This window comes from Ovis canadensis, chromosome 15 (assembly GCF_042477335.2).
Source record: "Ovis canadensis isolate MfBH-ARS-UI-01 breed Bighorn chromosome 15, ARS-UI_OviCan_v2, whole genome shotgun sequence".
NCBI classification, from domain to species: Eukaryota; Metazoa; Chordata; class Mammalia; order Artiodactyla; family Bovidae; genus Ovis; species Ovis canadensis.
Window position 1 is genome coordinate 63,581,013 of NC_091259.1, and position 25,622 is coordinate 63,606,634.

Below are 25,622 nucleotides of genomic sequence, written 5' to 3' on the forward strand. Positions count from 1 at the left end.
ACACATGTACTTGTGGCAAGGCCTCTAATGTAGGCTGGGTACAGCCCCACTTGGACAGCTTCCCCCTGACTTGTGGGGGTCACCTGGTGCTGCTGCTGGGTTAGGTGCTAGGGCAGATGCGGAGTCGCAGACTTGACATTCACCCAACCCCTGTGCAAAATAGTCTCCAGCTTCTCTTGGGAGAATCCTAATTCTAGATGACACTATAGTGGAAAACACAGCAAATTTCAGAATAACAAGGATTTGCTACTTCTTGACAAGTTTCATTTCAGTCCCGGGGCATCTGGTCTCACTCTAGCATGGGTTAAGTTCCTCTCCCTCACCCAACACACCTCACACATTGATATCTGCATCCCCAGTGTTTGGTGCTACAGGATATCAGATACAATAACTCATTTAAAGGAGAAAACCTTAAAATCACAATCAAATTCACTTACTAAATAATTCTCATCCAAAAGAAATTGCCAGGAAAACAGTAACGTCAAGACGCTTTGGAATCGAATCTGGTCTCTACGTCCAGTTTCTGGGTCTGAGTGTTCTGCTGCTTGTCTGCTGCCTGCTTGTTGCTCAGGTTCTCCCCTAGGACCCCACCTCATCTCGCAGTGTTCTGAGAGGGGGACCCCTACAGGGCAGGAAGTGCGGGGGGTTGCGGGCCGGTTCCTGCAGGTAGCAGCTGGTGGAGCACGGGGCCCTTTGGCCTTGGTGCTGGACGGTGGCCAAAGGCCAGCTGTGCGCCTTCTTAGGAGGCTTATGTGTGTTTGCCCTGCCCGCCTGCTGCTGACCTGTTAATCCAACAGGCAGGACAGAGGGTGTGGGCAGCGCCCCCGCCTTGCTGGGTGGCTGTTGACTCATGGGCTTCCTAATGGTGGAGAATCAGGATATCCCCAAGTACAACTGCTTCCCCCTCATGCTGAAGATCAGTCCAGGAGCTGGGTTTCTGTGTAAGATATCATTCTCCTGGAGCAGCAGTGTCTACACAGACCGAGGCCTGAGCAGGTGCGCAGTGCTGTGGGCAGGCTGTGACCTGGCATCAGCTCAATACATGGCACTACCCCATCTCGGAAACTGAGGCCCAGCGCTGCTTCGGGACCTGCCTAGAATCACAGGGCTCAGAGGTGGTGAGCTAGAGCTTGAAGTTAGGTCTGTCTAGCCTGCCTCTAGAGGTGACCCCATTGTCCAGAGATCTGGCCACTCGTTTATACGGCAAAGGGAGGAGAGAGACTAGAGAGGGGCTGCATGTGTCTTGCCCGGAGTCATTCAGTGCCCAGAGTGGGACCCCAGGGCTCCTCACTCTCTGTTCAGTGCTCCTGGACTCAGAATCAGGGAGACTTCCCAGATGGGGGTGTATTTGGGGGGTTTAAGTTCCAGCCCAGACCAGGTGGTCATAGGAAAACCTATGTGTCCAGCCAGCCTGCTTCTCTGGGAGGCTCTCTCTCAGGCCCTGACTGCTGACCTCCTCTCCTGCTTCCCTTCTGGAGGGCTGGAGGGGCGAGGGTCAGCCCCTCCCATCGCTGTGGTCCGTCCCCGCAGGGCGCCGAGACCAGGAAGCGCTCGCCCACACTCAGCAGCCAGTTTAAGCGGTCGCTGGAGCTGCTGATGCGGACGCTGGGTGCCTGCCAGCCCTTCTTCGTGCGCTGCATCAAGCCCAATGAGTTCAAGAAGCCCATGGTGAGCAGCCCTGGCAGGGATGGGGGGTGGGGGTAGACAGCTGGGATGGGAGGTGGGAGGGACCAGGCCAAGGGAGCAGGGTGGACTGGGCTGCGGGAGACTTTGTCCCCTGATGCGAATGGCAGGGCCCCTGAGGGGCTTACAGAACAAACTTCCTTTTTACCGGAGACAGCCCAGTTCCCTGAAAAGAGCCTGGACTCTGTTCAGTTCAGTTCAGTTCAGTCGCTCAGTCGTGTCCGACTCTTTGCGACCCCATGAATCGCAGCACGCCAGGCCTCCCTGTCCATCACCAATTCTCGGAGTTCACTCAGACTCATGTCCATCGAGTCAGTGATGCCATCCAGCCATCTCATCCTCTGTCATCCCCTTCTCCTCTTGCCCCCAATCCCTCCCAGCATCAGAGTCTTTTTCAGTGAGTCAACTCTTCGCATGAGGTGAAACGCAGATTCAAATCCTGACTCCACCACCTTCCCGCAGGGTGACTGTAGAGGAGTCACTTCTTTCTCTCATACAGCAGATACCTCTCAGATGGAAACAGGATTGCTTGTACCCACCTCCTGGGAGTATTCTGTTCAATGATGCATACAAACTGCCTGGCGCCTAGGAAGGGACTCAGTAAATGGTTCTTGCTGTGGTCCCAACTTTGAAAGTCCCCTCTCCTTTGCTTCTGCCAATGATTACCTCCTCCTGGAAGCCTTCCTGAATTTCTCTGACTAGTTGGGAATATTTTCATTTCTGACTTTTCTGAATAACGTCTGTTGAGCCCTTTCTGTGTGCCCAGAACAGAACCGATTAGATTGTCTCTCCATAGTGTCATTCAACTTTCTCAACAGCCAGTGAGGGAGGGACCTTTATGGCCCAGTATTTGAGATTTGGTGGGCTTCCTTGGTGGTTCATACAGTAAAGAATCCACCTGCAATGTGGGAGACCTGGGTTTGATCTGGGTTGGGAAGATCCCCTAAAGGAGGGCATAGCAACCTACTCCAGTATGCTTGCCTAGAGAATCCCCATGGACTGAGGAGCCTGGTGGGCTACAGTCAGTCCACGGGATTGCAAAGAGTTGGACACGACTGAGTGACTAAGCACGCATTTGAGATGTGGGACGGGAAGCTCGAGGAGGTTGGGGACTACAGGTTCAGAGCCAGGAGCCTGGACTGCCCCTTACTAGGAGTGCTCTCCTTCCACAACTCTGGGAGGTGTTGTTTACCACTAGACACTTCCCAGAGATAGGAGGGGAGGCCCAGGGGAAGTTGGGGTCTGCGAGGGACGGAAGGCGGGAGGCCAGCGCTGGGCCAGGGAAAGTGCCTGTACAGAGAGGAAACAGGTGGCGGAAGTCAGCTTTCCGCCTGCTGGCCCTGTCCCCTGCCTGGAAACATTCCCCAGAGTGGGCCGGCCAGTCCCTCTAGGGCTCAGGATCTGGTCTTCAGGGGTATGAGAATCAGAGGGTTCCAGTGAGCTGCTCTCTAAAGTAGGAGGTCCAGGGGATTGAGGCCAGGGCCCTATAGTTGGGTACTATCTCTCCTGCTCTCAGATTCCTCCTGAAACTTCTTTGGGCCCAGACCTCAGCGTCTCTGTCCTGGACCTGGCTACAAGACCTCCTCCCTGAGTCTCCTGCCTCCCAACCCCTCACTCCCATTCCCCTCCCCACTGCAGGGAGAGACATGGGTCTTGAACACAAATCTGACCCAGTCACATCCCCCCATGTGACTGGAGAGGCCTTTCCCAGCCTCTCCACCAGCCCAGCGGCCATCACAAAAATGACTTTATGCCTCTGCACGTGCTTGCTGCTCCAGCACTCTCTCCTGTCATGCTTGTTGTTCAGGTGCTCAGCTGTGTCTGACTCTTTGTGACCCTGGACTGTAGCATGCCAGGCTTCCCTGCCTTTCACCATCTCCTGGAGCTTGCTCAGATTCATGTCCATTGAGTCAGTGATGTCATCCAACCATCCTGTCCTCTGTTGTCCCCTTCTCCTCCTGCCTTCAGTCTTTCCCAACATCAGGGTCTTTTCCAATGAGTTGGCTGTTTGCATCAGGTGGCCAAAGTATTGGAGCTTCAGCTTCAGCACCAGTCCTTCCAGTGAATATTCAGGATTGATTTCCTTTAGGATGGACTGGTTTGATCTCCTTGCTGTTCAAGGGACTCTGAAGAGATTTATCCAGCACCACAGTTCAAAAGCATCAATTCTTTGGTGCTCAACCTTCTTTATGGTTCAACTCTCACACCTGTACATGACTATTGGAAAAACCATAGCTTCAACTAGGTGGACCTTTGTCAGCAATTAGAACAAAGCTAATCTTCTCTTCCATGAAGCCCCCCAGTATGTCCCAGTTAAGCTGTCTCTCCTCTGTGCTTTCAATGCACTCAGCTCATCCCGAGTGAGGGTCTCATTCTGTGCTGCTCAATGCGTTTGGACTGCAGATCCGGGTCTGGTCTCGCCTTTGCTCCTCATGCTCTGTGTGACCTTGGCCTCTCAGGGCCTCTGTCTGGGGCCGGGAAAACACAGAGTAGGGCTGGTCTCCCAGCGGGAGCCTTCAGCACTGATGCCCTTGGCTCCTTGCCCAACAGCTGTTCGACCGGCACCTGTGTGTGCGCCAGCTGCGGTACTCGGGCATGATGGAGACCATCCGCATCCGCCGAGCCGGCTACCCCATCCGCTACAGCTTCGTGGAGTTTGTGGAGCGGTACCGAGTGCTGCTGCCTGGCGTGAAGCCGGCCTACAAGCAGGTACGCAGGCTGGGGGCAGAGGTGGTGGGAGGGAGGGTACCAGCCCTGGGCCAGGCAAAAGTCCCAGTTTTCTTACTGGAACACTGTGCTGGGCACAACATCAGCTTGGCCACCTCAGGTGTGGCTGAGAAAACTGGGGTCAGGCAGTGGAGGGCATCTGAGAGCTTCCATTGCCATGCTCGCCTGGCGTGGACTTCACCCATGTGCTGAGCGGGCCCTGGCTGTAGGCGAGGGTTTTACAGTCATCAGAGGGAGCTAAGGAGAAGAGTGAGGGTCAGAGAAGGCGGGACCTGGCTGGAGCCACACAGAGTCAGGGGCAGAGCTGGAGCAAGATCTCTGTCCCCCAGCCTTCGGAGGGATACCAGGTGGCCTGTCCCACTGGTGGGACCACCCAAGCTCTTGTGCACCCCTCCCCCCACCCGCCCCCTGCCCAGGACGACCTTCGGGGGACATGTCAGCGCATGGCTGAAGCTGTGCTGGGCACCCATGATGACTGGCAGATGGGCAAAACCAAGATTTTTCTGAAGGTGAGCATGCTCTCGGACTCTGTCTGCCTTGGAGGAGCTGTGAACTCCCTGGGGTGCAGGGCGGGGGGGAACAGGTCTTGGGGTCCCTATAGAGGAGTTGCAGCCCATGATGGGGTCAGGGCTGAGCCTCTGTGCTCCTCCAGCCCTGAGCAGGTGTGGGGTCTGGCCTCCTGGGTGGTGGAGGGGTAGTTGGTATTTGAGGGCCTCTCTGACCCCTAGCCTGCGGGTGGGGTCATGAGGAACCAAAGGCCAGGGGTGGCCTCACCAGGGAGGCCTGGATTTAGTCTGGACCCTGTGATGGTCTGCCCTGGGAATTTGGGCAGCTCACTGGCCTTTTCTTGGGTCTCATTTTCCCATCTGTACAGTTGGATGTGCTTGTGGTGGGGTACTCTTGAGTGTATCTTTGGTCCTTTCCTCTGGTTTCCTGCCAGGCATGGATCATGCTGGGCTGTGGTTGGCTGTGTGCCACCCACCTTGCTCTCTGGTGTCCCTGGACCTGTCCCCGTGCCCCCTGAACTGGCACCTAGGGCTCTCTGGCTCCCATCACAGCCTGGGCGGGACTCTGGGGGCTGGCAGCTGGGAGGGGGCAGGGCTGGGAGCAGGAAGCTGGGCCGGGAGAGCTTGCTGGAGATGGCGGAGGTGGGACAGCTACCGCAGGGACAGGGTGAACCCTGGCTTCCCCATTTCTACTTCTGCTGTTCTAGATTTCCGGCTGTCCTGGGTGATGGGTCAGAGCTCCTTCCTCTGGCATAGGGTGGGGCCCAGGCAGCCCAGGACAGCCAGGGAGAGGGAAGGGGGAGCCAGCCCTCAGCTGGAGAGAGTCCTGAGGTCTAGTCTGATGCCTCTGTGGCTGAGGGGCCTGGGCCAGTGTCTTCATCTCCCTGAACCCTCGTTTCCTGCCTCTGCATCTCACAAGTGCTGTCTGGAAAGCATTGCTCTGTGTGCTAGGCCCCAGTGGAAGTGGGCACTTCTTGTCTATCATCTCATTTAGTCATCATAGCAGCCAATGAGATAGAATTATTATGCCCGTTTCAGAGGTGCAGCATGTAGAAGCAAGGTGCCCCAGGTCAGGCACTGCCCTGGAGCAGAGATCAGGGCTTCCAGCCTGTAGTCCTGATGCTCAGCTCATGTGATTAAGGGAGGGAAAGCTTACAGCATGATGACATCTAGTGCCAGCGATGTCTGAGGACTGTCATCGTCCCCGTCCTCCACATCCTCACCTCTCTGGGCTCTTCAGAAGTAGGCAGAGGTTTCCAGACCCCAGATCTACTTCTCATTCATTCACTTACTCATTCAGAAAGCCTTGGCTGAGCCCCCATCCGTGCCAGGCCCTGTCCCCAAGTGATGTGACCTGGATATCTTGGTAGGTGTGATTCAGTTTCAGTTTCAGTTCAGTCGCTCAGTCGTGTCTGACTCTTTGTGACCCTATGAACCGCAGCACGCCAGGCATCCCTGTCCATCACCATCTCCCGAAGTTCACTCAGACTCGCGTCCATCGAGTCCGTGATGCCATCCAGCCATCTTATCCTTGGTCGTCCCCTTCTCCTCCTGCCTCCAATCCCTCCCAGCATCAGACTCTTTTCCAATGAGTCAACTCTTCGCATGAGGTGGCCAAAATACTGAAGTTTCACCTTCAGCATCATTCCTTCCAAATAAATCCCAGGGTTGATCTCCTTCAGAATGGATTGGTTGGATCTCTTTGCAGTCCAAGGGACTCTCAAGAGTCTTCTCCAACACCACAGTTCAAAAGCATCAATTCTTTGAGGCTCAGCCTTCTTCACAATCCATCTCTCACATCCATACATGACCACAGGGAAAACCATAGCCTTGACTAGATGGACCTTAGTCGGCAAAGTAATGTCTCTGCTTTTGAATATACTATCTAGGTTGGTCATAACTTTTCTTCCAGGGAGTAAGCGTCTTTTAATTTCATGGCTGCAGTCACCATCTGCAGTGATTTTGGAGCCCCCCAAGATAAAGTCTGACACTGTTTCCACTGTTTCCCCATCTATTTCCCATGAAGTAATGGGACCGGATGCCATGATCTTCGTTTTCTGAATGTTGAGCTTTAGGCCAACTTTTTCACTCTCCTGTTTCACTTTCATCAAGAGGCTTTTTAAGTCCCTCTTCACTTTCTGCCATAAGGGTGGTGTCATCTGCATATCTGAGGTTATTGATATTTCTTCTGGCAATCTTGATTCCAGCTTGTGTTTCTTCCAGTCCAGGGTTTCTCATGATGTACTTTGCATATAAGTTAAATAAGCAGGGTGACAATATACAGCCTTGACGTAGTCCTTTTCCTATTTGGAACCAGTCTGTTGTTCATGTCCAGTTCTAACTGTTGCTTCCTGACCTGCATACAGATTTCTCAAGAGGCAGGTTAGGTGGTCTGCTATTCCTATCTCAGAATTTTCCAGTTTATTGTGATCCACACAGTCAAAGGTGTGATTATCTGATGGATTATCTGATATTCTGTGTCTGAATCCCCTTCCAGACTCAGCCTCCCTGGGGCAGGGCCCAGGTTTGCCTAGTTTACTGCAGCCCCACCCAGCACCAAGCACAGGGTGGGCAGCTGGAGATATTTGATTCATGTATTGAATGAACCATGATGTTTTGTCCAACCGGAGTGAGGGTTGGGGGCTTGAGGATGAGAAGGAGAGGGTTGGAGAAGAGGGCAAGGGCTGATGGTGGAGAGCCCAGGTTTCAGGAAGAAGACCTGAGTTGACTCTGGGAAGCATGGGGTATTACTGTAAGATCCCTTCTTGAGGGGGCATCAGAGGGGGTGTGATAGAGGCCAGGAGACTGTTTCTAAGATCCAGGAGAGAAACGATGGTGGCCTGGCCCAGGTCAGTGGCTGATATGACAGAAACACCTAGAATAGCCAGGTCTCAGGGTAGAGATGGCCACTGGGATGGAGTCAGTGTGTGTGTGTGTTGGGCCCCTCCTGCTCCATGTGTCCCACCCAGGCCTCTGGGAACCAGCCATGACAGTACCTGTCTGTACTCGGGGTTGAGGGAGGCTGCCCCATGGTGCCAGAGCAGAGCTGGAAGCCATTAGGGCCCAGCCGAGCCCTAGGTGAAGGAAGAGGGGCCCAGCTGGGGCAGCCTCTGCTCTGGGACTGGAGGGGTTGGTGGGGGGCTCTGCTCAGGAGGCTCTGCCCACCAGGACCACCATGACATGCTGCTGGAGGTGGAGCGGGACAAGGCCATCACCGACAGAGTCATCCTCCTCCAGAAAGTCATCCGGGGCTTCAAAGACAGGTTTGTGTCTGGATGGGCTCTGCCTCTGCCGACGTGTGTGTGCCTGCATGCACCTGTGCGCATGTGCTTGGCTCACTGCGGTTCCTCCCGTGTGGACACGGGATAAACACCCATGTGCATACACAGAAACATGCACACATGTGCAAAGCATACACACAGGATCACGTGAACATGGATGAACGCTAAGACACATGGACCCATCTATATTCTGCATGCCCAGTAATACACGCCTGTGCACATGGGCTTGTGAGACACACATGTGGATGCTATGAGGTTTATAAATTGCACAGTGTGTCCCGTATTCCATGTAAAACATATGTAAATTACAAAGTGTGTCCTGTATTCTGCATGAGGGGCACGTGTACAGTTGTATTACCTCCCAGTTGGGCAGGGCTGACTCCAGAGTGTGATTCAGGCTCCACAAAAACCACACTTCCTGCCCCTTTTTAGTTCATCTGGCCACTCCCCTTCTCTTCCCATCCGCCCACCTGTCCAGCCACCCTTGGTCCACCCATTCACCTGTTTGTCTGTCCTTTCCCATGGCTGTGCCCTCGTTTGTTTGAGCATCCAGGCATTGGCTCACAGACTCACCCACGTTGAGGTAGCCATCCTTCACTCCTCCTCTTATTTCTATGTTCAGGAGACACCTGCTGTTTGATATGTGACCTCTCGTCCTCCGTGAGGTCAAGGATGACTGTCAGCCTGTAGCAGTGGCCTAGTGTGCGCAGGGGAACAGCATGGTGCTCAGTCAGAAGACCAGGGCTCTAGCCCCAACCATACTGTGTCACAGTTTCCTCACATGTAAAATGAGGGAGTTAGACAATCAGTAATAAATGACGTTCACAGTGTTCCAGGACTTCCCTGGTGGCTCAGATGGTCAAGCATCTGCCTACAGTGAGGGAGACCTGGCTTCAGTCCCTGGGTTGGGAAGATCTCCTGGAGAAGGAAATGGCAACCTACTCCAGTATTCTTGCCTAGAAAATCCCATGGATGGAGGAGCCTTGTAGGCTACAGTCCAGGGGGTCACAAAGAGTTGGATATGACTGAGCAACTTCACTTTCACTTTCATAGTGTTCCAAGTGTTTAATCCTAATCTTATTTACTATTTGTTGTTTAGTCACTAAGTCGTGTCTAGCTCTTTGCGACCCCATGACTGTAGCCCACCAGACTCCTTTGTCCTTGGGATTTTCCAGGCACGAATGCTGGAATGGGTTGCCATTTCCTTTTCCCAGGGGTCTTCCTGATCCAGGGATTGAACCCGGGTCTCCTACGTGGCAGGCAGATTCTTGACCATCTGAGCCACCAGGGAAGCCACATTTATTCATGAATAACCTTCTGAATGCCTACCTTATTGAGTTTATGTGACAAGTCTGAGGCAGGCAGGACAGGTATTATTCTGTCCATTTTACAGATGAGGAAACTGAGGCACAAAGAGGGTATATGCCTTTGCCTAAGGTCGTGGAGCCAAGGAGACACAGAGCTGGGGCTCAGCCCTGCTTTCCTGATTCCAAACCCCACCCAGACCCCTATAGACATCCTTCTGCGTCACGCTGCTGTTTCAGGTCCAACTTCCTGAAGCTGAAGAATGCCGCCACACTGATCCAGAGGCACTGGCGGGGCCACAACTGCAGGAGGAACTATGGGCTGGTGAGCCTCCTGAGGGAGCTGCTTGGTGACCCGCGAGGCCTTTGAACCTGGTTCCATTGTCATAGCAACAGGACTTACCTGTTTGCGGGGCCTGGCTGGCCTCCTGCCCCCGCCCCCACCAGCCACTACCATTCCTCCAGCCCAAAGTCCAAATCTGCTTCTTGTGATTCTCCCCTGCTAGTCAGCAATGTTTCTGCTTTTCTTCTGGAGTGTCCTGGTGGGTTGTGAGCCTCAGGTTATTGAACACCTTACAGAGGGCCAGGAATGGGTGTGTCAGAAAGGAACTGGGCTGCAGCCTGGACTTGGGGCTGGAGAGGCAGGCAGGAAGGAGGCCGGCTCCTGGTCTGAGGATGGTGTCCCTAGTGGGGAGACCCACCTCGGGCGAAGCCAAGCCCACTCCCTGGGGAACTCTGGTCTGAGTGGAACCAGCTGTGCCTTCAGGGCTCGTGGGTTGGCGAGTGGAGCCAGGGCAGTGACCTCCATGGACAGGGCTGGTCTGGCATCAGGGCCGTGGTTCTGAGCTGGTGGCTGTCCTTGCAGATGCGGCTGGGCTTCCTGCGGCTGCAGGCTCTGCACCGCTCCCGGAAGCTGCACCAGCAGTACTGCCTGGCCCGCCGGCGCATCATCGGGTTCCAGGCCCGCTGCCGGGCCTACCTGGTACGCAAGGCTTTCCGCCACCGCCTCTGGGCCGTGATCACCGTGCAGGCCTATGCCCGGGGCATGATCGCCCGCAGGCTGCACCGGCGCCTCAGGGCCGAGGTGAGGGGCCCAGTCCACGAGAACCCCTGGCTCTAGGTCCTCTGAGGGGTGCCGCTCCACCTCAGGCAGACAAATCATCCCGCATGTGGCCTGAGCCTGTTGGGGGAGATGGCGGGGGTGAGGGGTGATGAAGGGCTCTCCCTCTGAAGGATGCACAAGACTGGACCCTCATTTCCCTCTTCCCAGCCTGGGGTAGGGCAGGGGCCCAGTCCCTCTTGTGAGTCTTTGGGAGGCCAGGTGAACCTGCTTTGGCTTTGGGATCAAAGTTGCTCAACCCGCTGTGGGACCTGGAGGGTTTCTCGCATGCCTCAGTTTCCCTCTGCCAAATTATTTGGCAAAGTCATCCCCAGTCCTGGAACTCAAAGGGGGTGGGGTGGCGTCAAGCTGGCAGGGAGCACTGTCACAGCCACACACATGGTACGGTGCCCATCCTGCTGCCCACCTCCCCCAGTACCTGCGGCGGCTGGAGGCTGAGAAAATGCGGCTGGCGGAGGAGGAGAAGCTCCGGAAGGAGATGAGTGCCAAGAAGGCCAAGGAGGAGGCCGAACGCAAGCATCAGGTGAGCTGGGGATGAGTCAGCTCCTTGCACTTCCATTCACTGGTTCAGTGGCTTTCAGCCAAACCGTCTGCTCATCCTCTGTCCATGTGACCTTCCTTCATCTGTGTGCTGGGTGCCTGTTCTGTGCCAGGTTAGAAGGTTGTGGGTCTGTGCCCTCAGCTGGGAGATTTTGTTGTTCAGTCTCCAAGTCATGTCTGACTCTTCGCGATCCCATGGACTGCAGCATGCCAGGCTTCTCTCGCAATTGGCCAAGTTCATGTCCATTGAATTGATGATGCCATCCAACCATCTCATCCTCTGTTGCGTTCTTCTCCTGCCTTCAGTCTTTACCACCCTCAGGGTCTTTTCCAGTGAATCAGCTGTTCCTATCAGGTAGCCAAAGTATTGGGACTTCAGCTTTAGCATCAGTCCTTCCCATGAATATTCAGGGTTGATTTCCTTTAGGATTAACTGGTTTAATCAACTTGCAGTCCAAGGAAGAGCCTTCTCCAGCACCACATCAACTTGTTGGCACTCTGCCTTCTTTATTGTCTAGCTCTCACATCTGTACATGACTACTGAAAAGACTATAGCCTTGACTCTACAGACCTTAGTTGGAAAAGTGATGTCTTTGCTTTTTAACACACTGTCTAGGTTTGTCATAGCTTTCTTGCCAAGAAGCAATCGTCTTCTAATTTCGTAGCTGCAGTCACCATCTGCAGTGATTTTACAGCCCAAGAAGAGGAAATCTGTCACTGTCTCCACCTTTTCCCCTTCTATTTGCCATGAAGTAATTGGACCGGATGCCATGCAGTTAGGTTTTTTTAATATTGAGTTTTAAGCTGACTTTTTAAATTCTCTTCCTTCACCCTCATCAAGAGGCTCTTTAGTGCCTCTTCACTTTCTGCCATTAGAGTGGTATCATCCATATGTCTGAGGTTGTTGACATTTCTCCTGGCAGTCTTGATTCCAGCTTGTAACTCATCTAGCTTTGCATTTTGCGTGATGTGCTCTGCATATAAATAAACAGGGTGACAATAAACAGCTTTGCCATACTCCTTTCTCAATCCTGAACCAGTCAGTTATTCTATACAGGGTTCTAACTCTTGCTTCTTGACCAAGACAGGTAAGATGGTCTGGTATTCCCATCTCTTCAAGAGTTTTCCAAAGTTTGTTATGATCCACACAGTCAATGGCTTTAGTGTAGTCAATGATCTGGAATTCCCTTGCTTTCTCTATGATCCAGCAAATGTTGGCAATTTGATCTCTGGTTCCTCTGTCTTTTCTAAATCCAGCTTGAACATCTGGACATTCTCGGTTCACATAATGCTGAAGCCTAGCTTGGAGGATTTTGAACATAAGCTTACCAGCATGGGAGATGAGTGAAGTTGTCTGCAGGTTTGAACATTATTTAGCACTGCCCTTCTTGGGAACTTGGATGAGGATTGACCTTTTCTAGTCCTGTGGCCACTGCTGAGTTTTCCAAATTTACTGGTATATTAAGTGCAGCACTTTTAACAGAATCATCTTTTAGGATTTTAAATAGCTCTGCTGGAATTCCATCACTTCCACTAGCTTTATTGGCAGCAGTGCTTCCTAAGGCCCACCTGACTTCACACTCCAGAATATCTGGCTCTGAGTGAGAGACAATACCATCATGGTTATCTGGGTTGTTAAGATCTTTTCTGTACAGTTCTGTGTATTCTTTCCACCTCTTCTTGATCTCTTCTGTTTCTACTGGGTCTCTACCGTTTCTGTCCTTTATTGTGCCAATCTTGGATGAAATTTTCCTTTGCTATTTCCAAGTTTCTTGGAGATATCTTTAGTCTTACCCTTTCTGTTGTTGCCTCTGTTTCTTTGCATTGTTCGTCGCAGAAGGCCTTCTTGTCTGTCCTTGCTGGTCTCTGGAGCTCTGCATTTAGCTGGGTGTACCTTTCCCTTTCTCCCTTGCTTTTTGTTTCTCTTCTTTCCTCAGCTATTTGTAAGCCTCCTTAGACAACCACTTTGCCTTCCTGCATCTCTTTTTCTTTGGAATGATTTTGTGTTTTGCCTCCTGTACAGTATTACAGACCTCTGTCCATAGTTCTTTAAGCAATTTATTTACTAGATCTAATCCCTTGAATCTATTTATCACCTCCACTGTATATTCATAGGGGATTTGATTTAAGTCATACCTAACTGGCCTAGTGGTATTCCCCACTTTCTTTAGTTTAAGAAAGAAAGTTAAGGTCCTCATTTTGCTATGAGGAGCTGATGATCTGAGCCACAGTCATCTCCAGATATTGTTTTGCTGACTGTATAGAGTTTCTCCATCTTCAGCTACAAAGAATATAATCAATCTGATTTCAGCGTTGATATTTGGTGATATCCATGTGTAAAGTCGTCTCCTGTATTGTTGAAAAAGGATGTTTGCTATGACTAGTGCATTCTCCTGGAAGAATTCTGTTAGCCTTTGCCCTGCTTCATTTTGTATTCCAAGGCCAAACTTGCCTGTTATCACAGTATCTCTTGACTTCGACTTTTGCATTCCAATCACCTATCATGAATAGGACATCATTTCTTGGTGTTAGTTCTAGGAGATCTTCTAGATCTTCATAGAACTGATCAACTTCAGCTTCTTTGGCATTGGTGTTTGGAGTATAGACTTGGATTACTGTGATGGCAAATGGTTTGCCTTGGAAACAAACCGAGATATTTCTGTCATTTTTAAGGTTGCACCCAAGTACTGCGTTTCGGACTCTTGTTAATTATGAAGGCTACTCCATTTCTTCTATGGGATTCTTGCCCACTGTATAGATACAATGGTCATCTGAATTAAATTCACCCATTCCCATCCATTTGAGTTCACTGATTCCTAAGATGTTGATGTTTACACTTGCCATCTCTTGCTTGACCATGTCCAGTTTACAAATTTATGGACCTGACATTCCAGGTTCCTGTGCAATATTGCTCTTTACATAGCACTGGACTTTACTTTCGTCACCAGACACACCCAGGGCTGAGCATCGTCTCTGCGTTGGCCCAGCTGCTTCACTCTTTCTGGAGCTTTTAGCAGTTGTCCTCTGTTCTTCCCCAGGAGCGTATTGGACCTCCTGACCTGGGAGGCTCATCTTTCGGTGTCATGTCTTTTTGCTTTTTTATATGGTTCATGAGGTTCTCACAGCTAGTATACTGGAGTGGTTTGCCATTCCCCCCTCCATCATGTTTTGTCAGAACTCTCTGCTTTGACCTGTCTGTCTTGGGTGGCTCATAGCATCATTGAGTTACACAAGCCCCTTTGCCACGACAAGGCTATGATCTATGAAGTGCCTGTTCTGGGCTGGGTCAGAAGGCTGTGGGTCTAGGCCCTCAGCTGGGAGATAACTCTGGATAAAAAGTTGCAGCATCATATCCCTGACCAGGGATTGAACTTGGACCCTCAACAGTGAAACACTGAGTGCTAACCATTGCACTGGCAGGGAATTCCCAAATACGAGCTTGATTTTGAAGACTTGGTTGAGAAAAAAAAAAAAAGGGAATATAAAATAGCTGAGATATTTTGAATGTTAATTACATGCAGGGATAATACTGTTACCGAAAGGTATGTGTCCGGGGGTCTGGCTGCTCGCCACTCAAAAGCCAATAAGCAGGCCGGATTAGTGCAGAGGAAAGTTTGCTTTATTTCAGATGCTGGCAGCTGCAGGGGAGGGTGGCAGACACTGTCCAAAGGCTGGCTCCCACCCCACCTTCCCTGAACAAGCAGGGGGTGAGAGCATTTATAGACAGAGTTGGGGGGAGGTTACATGCAGAAACAGCACAGTCATCTCTAACAGGCATCTTCAACTGGTCATCAGTGGTCTGACCAGCATCATCTGGGTTGTTTTAGGTACAGTTAATCTTCAGTTCTGGGGTGCACTTGTTCCCATTTCTTTGCAGTCAGTTCTCAGAATTGTGGAGGCTCATGTCCAGGGTACAGTCTGGTCATTATGTAGTTAACTTCTCCACTTGGTGTTCTGGTATCTATAAGACAGCTCACAGGATACGGCTCAGAATATTATCTATAGCCCTTGAGAAAGAGCTAAAGGTCCTTGACTGTGCGTCAAGATGACACTGTTGTTACTAATCTCCTTAGACTGTTTTCCTTTGTTTCCGCATTTCTCATTTCTCTGATTAAACTTATTCTTTGACTAAAGTTTTCCACGGGCAAAAGATACGGTAGAGGTGGGGCAGGGATCAGAGAGTCCTGCTCTGTTTCAATACTTTGGAAATATTGGGTTAAATGAAGTACATTATTAAAATTGATCTATTTTTTAAAAGAACTATTTTAAATGTAGCCACTGTATATTGTTGTCATTTAGTCACCAAGTTGTGTCTGACTCTTTGCAACCCAGGGTAGATTGCATTATATTTCTATTGTACAGCACTGGTCTGGAGCCTCTGCCCAGTGGCTCTGGGATTTCTGGGTCGGTGTGGTCCCTTTTGGCTGGGGAAGCCTGAGTGGGCTTCCTGGAGGAGGTGGTCCCAGCTGAGCCCTGAGGGCTGGTGGCATTTCTGTCTGGACTTGGTGTGGCATCTGTCTTCACTGGGCTGTGAGAACTGAGTGTGCATGGCCCCGGGTGGCCCGCAGGGCGCTTGCTTTCTGACGCTGCATCACCCGCGCCTCATAGGAGCGCCTGGCCCAGCTGGCCCGAGAGGATGCAGAGCGGGAGCTGAAGGAGAAGGAGGAGGCTCGGAGGAAGAAGGAACTCCTGGAGCAGATGGAGAGGGCTCGCCACGAGCCCGTCAATCACTCGGACATGGTGGACAAGATGTTTGGCTTCCTGGGGACTTCAGGTGGCCTGCCAGGCCAGGAGGGCCAGGCGCCTAGTGGCTTCGAGGTACCAGGCTGGGGGAGGAGCTGGGACAGGCCCTAGTGTGGTGGCCTTCCCTGTCCTTGTGCCACTTTGCGTTAAAGTCCACCTGGTCCCCTCTGAGTGGAAGGCAGCAGTGCTGATCTGGGACAGGGACCGCAGGTCCCAGGCCCTGTCCAGCCACCAGCCTGCAATGTGACCTTGGGCCAGCCGCTGTCCCCCTCCAAGGCCATTCGCAAACTTTTATTCATTGGTGTGTTGAGGACCTACCATGCGCTGGGCTCTGTCTTGGGAATGAACTGGATGGACAGACCCGTATGCTCCTGGAGGAAGAGCTGGCCTTTCAGGGACCGGCGGGGGGCCCCTAGCTCAGCCCCAGGTCTGCCCGCATGGCAGGGAACTGGTCTCCTCCCTCCAGGACCTGGAGCGCGGGAGGAGGGAGATGGTGGAAGAGGACCTGGACGCAGCACTGCCCCTGCCCGACGAGGACGAGGAAGATCTCTCTGAGTATAAATTCGCCAAGTTCGCTGCCACTTACTTCCAGGGCACGACCACGCACACCTACACCCGGCGGCCCCTCAAGCAGCCACTGCTGTACCATGATGACGAGGGTGATCAGCTGGTGAGGGCTGGGACCATCTGTGCCAGCAGCATGGGTGTGGAGGGGCAGGGACCCTGGTGTGCAGGGACCAGGGTTGACTTCACCCGGCGCCCAGCCTGGGGCAGGTCACACGGCAAGCCCTGGAGAACAACAAGAGGCACTCAGCTCAGTGGTCCTCCTCTGGTTGAGGGGGGGTTGGGGTTCTCTAGCCTCTCTGTGGGTCATTTTGATGGCTTTGGTAACATCCTGTGCTCGGGCTTTCTGAGTGGCGTGGCTCTGCCTCCCAGGCGGCCCTGGCAGTCTGGATCACCATCCTCCGGTTCATGGGGGACCTCCCAGAGCCCAGGTACCACACGGCCATGAGTGACGGCAGCGAGAAGATTCCCGTAATGACCAAGATTTACGAGACCCTGGGCAAGAAGACCTACAAGAGGGAGCTGCAGGCCCTGCAGGGCGAGGGTGAGGTGAGTCCCGGGTGCCCGGTGGCTACTGTCCCACCCAGGCCATCCCCAGCCTTAAGGTCTTCAGCAGAAGGACATACAAAAATTGCCTCTGCCTCCCCGCCGACCCTTGCCTTGCTCTGTCTACTCCTGAGAATGAATGTGTGAGCGTTGATAGACTGTAGAGTGCTGACCACTGTTGAGGCCACATGGCAGGGACAGATCTTGAAACAGGCTTTGCAGTCAGAGACAGCTTCCATTTGGACTTGTTAGGGGGTGGTTTGTGGGTTACTGTACTTCTCAGAGTCTATTTTCCCGTCTGCCACTTGACTGATGGTGGGTTGGAGGGGCAAAGTAAGATATACGTTGTAAATGTTAGTGTGGGCTTGAGCTAATTCTGGCTACCTTGTCAAGTGCTCTTGTCATTATTGATGGCCCAATCACTTGACCTTGACCCTTGTTTGTCCTGCAGGCCCAGCTCCCTGATGGGCAAAAGAAGAGCAGTGTGAGGCACAAGCTGGTGCACTTGACCTTGAAAAAGAAGTCCAAACTGACAGAGGAGGTGAGAGCAGACCCTGCACAGCCTTGGTGGCCTAGACTGGGCTTGGGACCCACAAGGACACGAATGGATCTTGCCTGTCCTCAGGGGACCGGGGTGGCTGGCAGGACAGTGTTAGGTGTGATCAGGCAGACGGGATGCAAGGAAGAGGGCGCTATGCTCAGTCTGGGGCCAGTCAGGGGGGCTTCCCGGAAGAGGGGTCATAGGAGCTGGGCAGGGCTGGAGAGGCCCTCCCCAGATGGTGGGAGGGAAGACCTTTCTTGCCAGGGCATGGACTCACTGCCTCTGATCCAGGGACTTTTTAACTGATGAAAACATTTCTGTGGGTTAAGAGTATCCTTGGGGCATTAGCACTATTAGTTTGTTTGAATTAATTCATTTATGTTTTGTGTTTTCTGAGCACTGTCCTGGCCCCTTGCTCCGGGACTGTCCAGGCTGTGAAGGCCGACAGACACGAAGGCATTCATGGTACAGAGGGACTGGCTCCTCCAAGCCTCTGCTTTTATGCACACTGGTCCCTCTGCTTAAAATTTTGCCTTCCTCTTCTGTGCTTTGGGGTCACCTCCTCCAGGAAGCCTTTCCCAAGACAGGCTCAGGCTGCTCCTCTGGGACTTCTTGAGCCTGCCTTGCCTTTGTCTTCCTCTTGTTCCCCATCAGACCCTCCAGTCTGGTCTGATAGCTTCGTAGCCTCAGATTTGAATCCCAGCTCTGCTCGATAGCCAAGGCACCCAGAGAAGAAAAAGGCCTGCTGGTGGGTTCCTAGGATGATGGCTTGAGATGCTGACTGTGGGTGCTCAGCGGACATGAGGCCCTCTGGAGCCCTTCCTGTCTACAGGGGCATGCTCCCACCATTCACCCTCTCACCTGCTCCATGTCTCGGCACAGGGTGGGGCTGGCGCTGTGGGCTGTGTGGAACCTGAGAAGAGAAGTCGATTCGAAAGAACCCAGGCCTGAGACTGTTGGCATGGGGCCAGGATACTAATGATGGGTGATGGTGGTGCTTGGAAGGCGCGTAGACTGGCTGTCGGAGTGGTGTGCGGCCCATCTTAGAGAGCTAGGGATCCCATCAGGGGTCAGAGGAGCAGCCCCTACCCTGCCTGGGGGGACCTCCCTGCAGGGAGTGCTGTCAGGGAGATTGAAGAGGAGCCTTGTCCTCAGAAGCGGGTGGCACCAGGCCAGCGCCCCCTGGCTGTGTGGGCCAGGCATCGACCCGGCGTCTGTCCTGCACGGGGCCAGTGGTATGACGGTGCTGAGGAGCCAGCTCTCTGGCCACTCCCAGAGTTCTGCTTTCCCGGGGAGTGGGCAGACTCAGGCAAGCGGGAGAGCCCTGCTTGAGCCTCCGCCCTCCCCTGTGTCCCAGGTGACCAAGAGGCTGCACGACGGGGAGTCCACGGTGCAGGGCAACAGCATGCTGGAGGACCGGCCCACCTCCAACCTGGAGAAGCTGCACTTCATCATTGGCAATGGCATCCTGCGGCCAGCACTCCGGTCAGCGCTCCGGGAGGGGCAGCTGGCAGGGGGAGCCATCCCGCTCTTGCAGCCCCACAAGGCTTTGGGTGGCAGAATCGTGGCTCCATTACTTTCAGTTCAGTTCAGTCGCTCTGACTGAGTCGTGTCTGACTCTTTGCGACCTCATAAACCACAGCACGCCAGGCCTCCCTCCCTGAGTCCACCCAAACCCATGTCCATTGAGTCGGTGATGCCATCCAACCATCTCATCCTCTGTCGTCCCCTTCTCCTCCTGCCCTCAATCTTTCCCAGCATCACAGTCTTTTCAAATGAGTCAGCTCTCTGCATCAGGTGGCCAAAGTATTGGAGCTTCAGCTTCAACATCAGTCCCTCCAATGAACAGCCAGGAGTAATCTCCTTTAGGATGGACTGCTTGGATCTCCTTGCAGTCCAATTTAGCAATTGATTAAGCCAAGCAGGCCTGGGTTTAGCTGGGTTTAGCTGGGTTTAGCTCTTTGTGTAGTCTTGGTAGAGTGATTTTATCTTTGCAAGCCTCAGTTTCCTCCTCTGTTAAGATGGAATGATAATAGTACCTACCTTGTAGGCTTGTGGGCGGATAAAACTATGGAAAGTGTGACCTAGGACCTCCATAGTGGGCACTCAGTAGATGGTAGCTGTTGGCTATTAGCATTATCTGATGTGTAACCCATCCCTGCTGGCACCTTCAGTGCACCCCGCCCAGGCCTGTGCTCAGGGTTACTGTGGTCAGAAGGCATCCAGCACATGCCCTCCTTCCCCACCCAGGCCAAGGAGAGGCCTTTGCTTGGGTCCCTGGGGTGTTGCGGAGGAGCTGGGATGGTCTGTGACTTTTCAGGAGCAATTAAGGAATCAACTCAGCTGCATCAGTTGCTTGAAAACACAGTTTCTCTGAGAATTCCATCTGCACAAGATGTCTGGTTAGGAGAGCCGACCACGAACTCATGTGTTGGCTGGGAGAACAGCAGGATGGGGTGGGTGGGGAGGTCAAGTATCATCTTACCAATAGGAGACAGGAGGTCCAGAGAAGGGAAGAGGTTTGCCCAGGGGTCACTGGCCTCTCTTTCATTGCTCCTTGAGGCCAGTTACTACCTTGCTCACCAGATGTAGCACTTGGGGCTGTCAGCCCCTGGGGAGAAAAGGTAATTGCTCAAGGTATGTTTAAGGGTCAAGAATTTACCTCCTAATTAATCTCATCATCAGACCTTAAGTGGTGCTTCTAAATAACAGTGCCAGGAGCCCTGGACTGAGTCAGAAGCCTAGGTGCAGACTCCCTGAGGGTCCACGACTAATCCCTCCCTTCTCTCGACCTCCATATCCCTGCTCAGAAAGTGAACAGGATCAGGGCTTCCAGCTACTGGTCTGTGACAAGATGGGGAAAATAAGGATGTTTCTAAGTTTGATTTATTTAAAATAGTTCTTTGTTCTGAGGTTTTGCCCTTCCTACTTTTTGGATATTAAAATTACCTTTGTTTTATAGAATGATTGCGATATAGATAGTGGGCAGGTGCTGTGTATTTGGTGTGTTTTAAATGTCCTTATTCGTCATTATAAGTTGATGACAATTAAATTATAAGCTATTCAACTTAGTAAGTTAGCAACTTCCAGAATTTATTTTGAAGTTGTATTGGTCTGTGAGCTCTCAAAATTGGGGAGCCACTGAATTAGAAACCTGCCCTTCTAAGAGAGAAGAACAGCAGTGAGTGCCCCCTGGTGGTTACTGCACCACGGTGGGGCCAGCCTTTGGCCCTGAATGGACAGGCAGCATCTTAAGGCTTAGCTAGGCTATCATCTTTGGGGGGTTTACTATGCTGGGCATCGTGCCAGGGGCTGTATAAGCCTTGGCTCATTTTACTTCACAACAGTCTTATAAGGAGGGTGCTATCACTTCCCTTTAAAATGAAATCAACACAAAACAAAAAACTACCTTCATTGTTTTATCTGATTACAAAAGTAATGCGTGCATGCTCACTTGCTCAGTCATGTCCAACTCTTTGCGACCCCATGGACTGCCAGTCCGCGAGGCTCCTCTGCCCATGGGATTTTCCAGGCAAGAATACTGGAGTGGGTTGCCATTTCCTCCTTCAGTGGATCTTCCTGACCCAGGGATCAAAAGTAATACATGGCCACTTAAATATTCAAACATAAGGAAATATATCAAGAGAACATCAAAGTCCCTACTCATTTCCTCCCCCAGAGAAACTCCCCAGATGTTTTCCCCATTTCCTGCTCTGCCAGTTTCCATTAGTGGAAGTTGTACCTGCTGCTGAGACTGTGGGTGGGGCTCAGAGGTGAACTCACCTGCCCAGGCCATGCAGCTTGGTGAGGGGTGAGGGGGGGATGGAGCCTGTGCTTCCCATCAGAGTGGTCATTACTGACCATGGCCCCGTGCCCAGAGCAGGGTGTGCACCACCCTGTGGATCGGGGGCCCTGGACTCTGGATTGGAGTCAGGTATGAACGTGCTTCATGTCCTATGAGTCTGTCTCCTCCAAAGCCAGACCCTCCCCAGAGCCCTGGGCTCAGCCTTCCCCACCTGGTCCCACTGACCTCCCTCCTCCTGGGTCATCCCTTTCAAGTGGGGGAGTAGGCATCTCATCTGCTGCTGGGATGGAGGGTAGGCTTTCCCTCTGAGACAGTCTGTCTCCCTTCCTTGTATCCCACTCTGCTTAGGGATGAGATCTACTGCCAGATCAGCAAGCAGCTCACCCACAACCCCTCCAAGAGCAGCTATGCCCGGGGCTGGATCCTCGTGTCTCTCTGCGTGGGCTGCTTTGCCCCCTCTGAGAAGTTCGTTAAGGTAGGGGAGGCTTTTGGCCTCCAGGGATGGGAAGGGGAACTGGGCTCAGTCTCTGGTGTCAATGAGCAGAGCACGGAGAAGCACCTCAGAGGGCAGAGGGGCTTGGCAGTGAGGTCCTGCCCAGGTCATCTCCTCCCAGACCTCCCGGCCTCTGCGGGGCCCATCTTCCTGGCCCTCCTCCTAGGCACCCACCACTTCACTTCTGACTCCCCTGGCCCCACTTGATTTATGCAGACACTGAGTTTAACAGCAGTATCTCTGGGACCTTCCGCATGCTGGTCTGAAGCACTTCAGTTCATCTGAGTCGCTTTTGTGACCCTGGGTGCCAGGCTCTGGGTGCTGGGGACACAGAGGCAGAGCAGCTGACAGCTGGATCAGCCCAGCTGGTCAGCACTGTGAGGAGTGGGGAGGTCAGGGAGGTGGACCCTGGAGGAAGAGGAGCAGTTAAGCTGGGTGCAGGGCAGGGGTGGTGTGTGGGGTGAGGCCAGAGGCATGGCTAAGACTAGAAAGGCCTGGATTGTCACAGCCTTTTTGTCAGTGTGAGGCATGTGGACTTGATCTAGAGGGCAGTGGGGAGCCCTGAGAAGCTGAGGAGGGGCGTGGATGGAGGTGTCCCTAGAAGCAGGTTGTGGGTGGAGGAACCAGAGGCAGGAGACCTGGGAAAGTTGCTCTGATGGTCCAGGTGTTACTGACCTGGGTCCATGAACCTTTTAATCAATAGAAGTTGATAAGAGGCCAGACGTGAAATTCAGGCAAGGCTTTACTGAGGCTGGTGCTGTGGTACAAGGGAGCAAGAACAAGAAACGGGTGCCGCTGCTTGCTCCCTGGCTCCTTAAATGAGGTGAGGGTGGGGACGGATTGGTGGGTCAGATCAGGGGTTATCTGCCCACCCCCTTGGTGGTGGTGCTGTGTGCAGGGCTCATGGAAAAGTCCCTGCCTCTGCTCCCAGCTGCTCAGAAATGGCAGTTGGTTTCTGGCTCTTTTGGTATCTTATTGTTCATAATTGCTCCCACTGCACCTGTGCAGTTATTTTCAGTCCCTTTTGGTTTCTTTATATTTTGTTGCTCAAGGAAATATTTGTCTAGGTGCAAGCACTCTGGCAAAGGGTCCCAGGGCCCAGCCTATCAGCCTGTCTCACAGGTGGGGAGGCCGAGGGAGGCTGGAGTGGGGTCCCCTGAGCTGGTCCTCTGTCTGTAGTACCTGCGGAACTTCATCCATGGGGGACCCCCTGGCTACGCCCCGTACTGTGAGGAGCGACTCAGGAGGACCTTTGTCAATGGGACACGAACACAGCCGCCCAGCTGGCTGGAGCTGCAGGTGCGGCCCCCGGGCGTGTGTGCTTGTGTGTGCGCGCGCTTGTGTCACCATACACTCCAGTGCCCTGGAAACATTCCCTGCTTTGGGATTCTGTGGTCTTTCAAGCACGCACCCTCAAGTTCTGGAGTCTCAAGCCCCTGGAACAGGAAAGCCCCCATTGGGCAATGACTCCATCTGCTGGCTCTATAGTCAACGTGACTTGGCGGGTGTTCCTCTGTGTCTCAGTGGCTTCACCTGTGACCAGGGACAGGCAATGTGCTGTGGGATGTTTAGGTCTGAGGGCTCCATCTCCAGAGGGAGCTGGGAGCCCAGAGGGAGTGAGATGTTCTGAAGTGAAAGGATTCCCACAAACTCTCCTGGGTCACTTTCAGGCCACCAAGTCCAAGAAGCCCATCATGTTGCCTGTGACGTTCATGGACGGGACCACCAAGACGCTGTTGACGGACTCGGCGACCACGGCCAAGGAGCTCTGCAATGCGCTGGCCGACAAGATCTCGCTCAAGGACCGCTTCGGGTTCTCCCTCTACATCGCCCTGTTTGATAAGGTGAGGCCAGCCCGGAAGCCCCTCCTCCTGGCACCGCCAGGGCCGCCCACCAGCTCCCACCCCAGTGCCGCCACCTACCGGCTCAGGCACCCTTGCACGGTTACTTCCAGGGCCTCAGTTACCTCCTCCGTAAACCAGTGGGAACCCTGGCCCTGCCCCAGCTCCTTAGGGTCATGGAGGGATTCTAAGCACCTAAAGAGAAACCCAACCACACAACGGAGATTGAAGCCCAGGGCTCGCTGCTCACATAGGTGCCCAGGTGGATCCAACCCTCTGCTGATGACAGAGAAAGAGCATGGTGTAGAGAGAGCCACTGGCTCTGAGATCCAGTTTTCCTGTTTGCAAATGGACTTATGATTCCTTATCAGGAACGGTAGTTTCTTTGCACTTGTTTCGCACCACCTAGACCTAGACTGTATGCCTCTCGGGGCACATATGGGCCTGGAGCCTTCTCTGCTGAGCCCGGCCTTGTTGGTTCGTCGCTAAGTCGTGACTGACTCTGTGCGACCCCGTGGACTGTGACCCACCAGGCTTCTCTGTCCATGGGATTTGCCAAGGCAAGAATACTAGAGTGGGTTGCATTTCCTTTTCTGGGGAATCTGCCATTTCCTTCTCCAGGGGATCTTCCTGACCCAGGGATCGAACCTGCATCTCTTGTGTCTCCTGCATTGGCAGATGGATTCTTTACCACTGAGCTACCAGGGAAGCTGAGCTGGGTCTGGATGTGGGTAACTTTTGCCTGCACACCTAGGATCACCACAGGCTGCAGAGATGCCCCCACCCCCCATGCTAGCAGGTCCAGTGATGGCAACATGTTTTCTGATGCCATTTCTCTCACCAACAGATACCTTCTGTGTCTTCAGTGACCATGTGCCCATCAGAGTTTCACAAAAAGCTTCCATTAGGAAATAGGAATCCCTTGGTTGCTATGCCAGCTCAGTGCCCATGGTGGGATCCAGGGGTTCCCCTCTGCTGGTCTGCCTCCTGGGTGACCTGGGCAGACCCCTCCTTGCCCTGAGCCTTGGTTTTCCATCTGAACCAGAACAGCTGGTGCAGTTGATGGCTCCTTGCAGTCCTTCCCTGCCTGCTCACCCTTCCGCTGGGTGACCTCTAACCCTCTGCCCGCAGGTGTCCTCTCTGGGCAGTGGCAGTGACCACGTCATGGATGCTATCTCCCAGTGTGAACAGTACGCCAAGGAGCAGGGTGCCCAGGAGCGCAACGCCCCGTGGAGGCTCTTCTTCCGCAAGGAGGTCTTCACACCCTGGCACAACCCCTCAGAAGACAATGTGGCCACTAACCTCATCTACCAGCAGGTGGTGCGAGGGGTCAAGTTTGGGGAGTACAGGTGTGAGAAGGTGAGTGAGAGCTAATTTTCTGGCTGAGCTTGCTTGCTTCTTAGTTGCCTGTTTGCTGAGTTTGGCTGAGCGTTGCTATCCCTGGCTCACCATCAGTGAGTGGGAAGGTTAGCCACATGGAGGCAGGGCGTCGTCTAGGCTCCTCTTAGGTTTAACACCAACCCCGTAGGCTGGGAAAGATGGAAGGCAGGAGAAGGGGGCGACAGAGGATGAGATGGTTGGATGGCATCACTGACTCAATGGACACGAGTCTGAGCAAACTCCGGGAGATAGTGATGGGCAGGGAAGCCTGGCAGGCTACAGTCCACAGGGTCAGACATGACTGAAGTGACTGAGCATGGCACACCGGAGCGAGGGCTTTGGAGAATAGCCTGAATCCTGCCTGTGGGAGGTGTTCCTGCCCTGCTCTAGTGACTGCATGGCGCAGAGTACATGCTTCACAACTTGCTGTATTGTTCTTTTTTAAAAAATCTCTATCAAATCATTTTATTTACTTATTTATTTATATTGGAGTATATTTGATTTACAATGTTGTGTTAGATTCAGTTTACAGCAAAGTGATTTAGTTA

At 53.0% G+C, this 25,622-nt stretch overlaps 1 protein-coding gene across 5 annotated transcripts in view; it reads left to right on the forward strand.

The window, feature by feature from the left end:
- Nucleotides 1-25,622, forward strand: part of MYO7A (myosin VIIA) — a 113,343-nt gene that overhangs the window by 45,454 nt on the left and 42,267 nt on the right. For all 5 annotated transcript variants that reach the window (XM_069555469.1, XM_069555466.1, XM_069555468.1 and 2 more), the window contains exons 16-31: nt 1,531-1,668; nt 4,234-4,392; nt 4,827-4,919; nt 8,085-8,179; nt 9,742-9,826; nt 10,367-10,585; nt 11,037-11,144; nt 15,770-15,979; nt 16,371-16,574; nt 16,841-17,017; nt 17,466-17,555; nt 18,913-19,040; nt 21,709-21,835; nt 23,033-23,152; nt 23,524-23,697; nt 24,826-25,053. In XM_069555469.1, the coding sequence (XP_069411570.1) occupies nt 1,531-1,668; nt 4,234-4,392; nt 4,827-4,919; nt 8,085-8,179; nt 9,742-9,826; nt 10,367-10,585; nt 11,037-11,144; nt 15,770-15,979; nt 16,371-16,574; nt 16,841-17,017; nt 17,466-17,555; nt 18,913-19,040; nt 21,709-21,835; nt 23,033-23,152; nt 23,524-23,697; nt 24,826-25,053 (2,355 nt within the window). The remainder of the gene's footprint in view (nt 1-1,530; nt 1,669-4,233; nt 4,393-4,826; nt 4,920-8,084; nt 8,180-9,741; nt 9,827-10,366; nt 10,586-11,036; nt 11,145-15,769; nt 15,980-16,370; nt 16,575-16,840; nt 17,018-17,465; nt 17,556-18,912; nt 19,041-21,708; nt 21,836-23,032; nt 23,153-23,523; nt 23,698-24,825; nt 25,054-25,622) is intronic.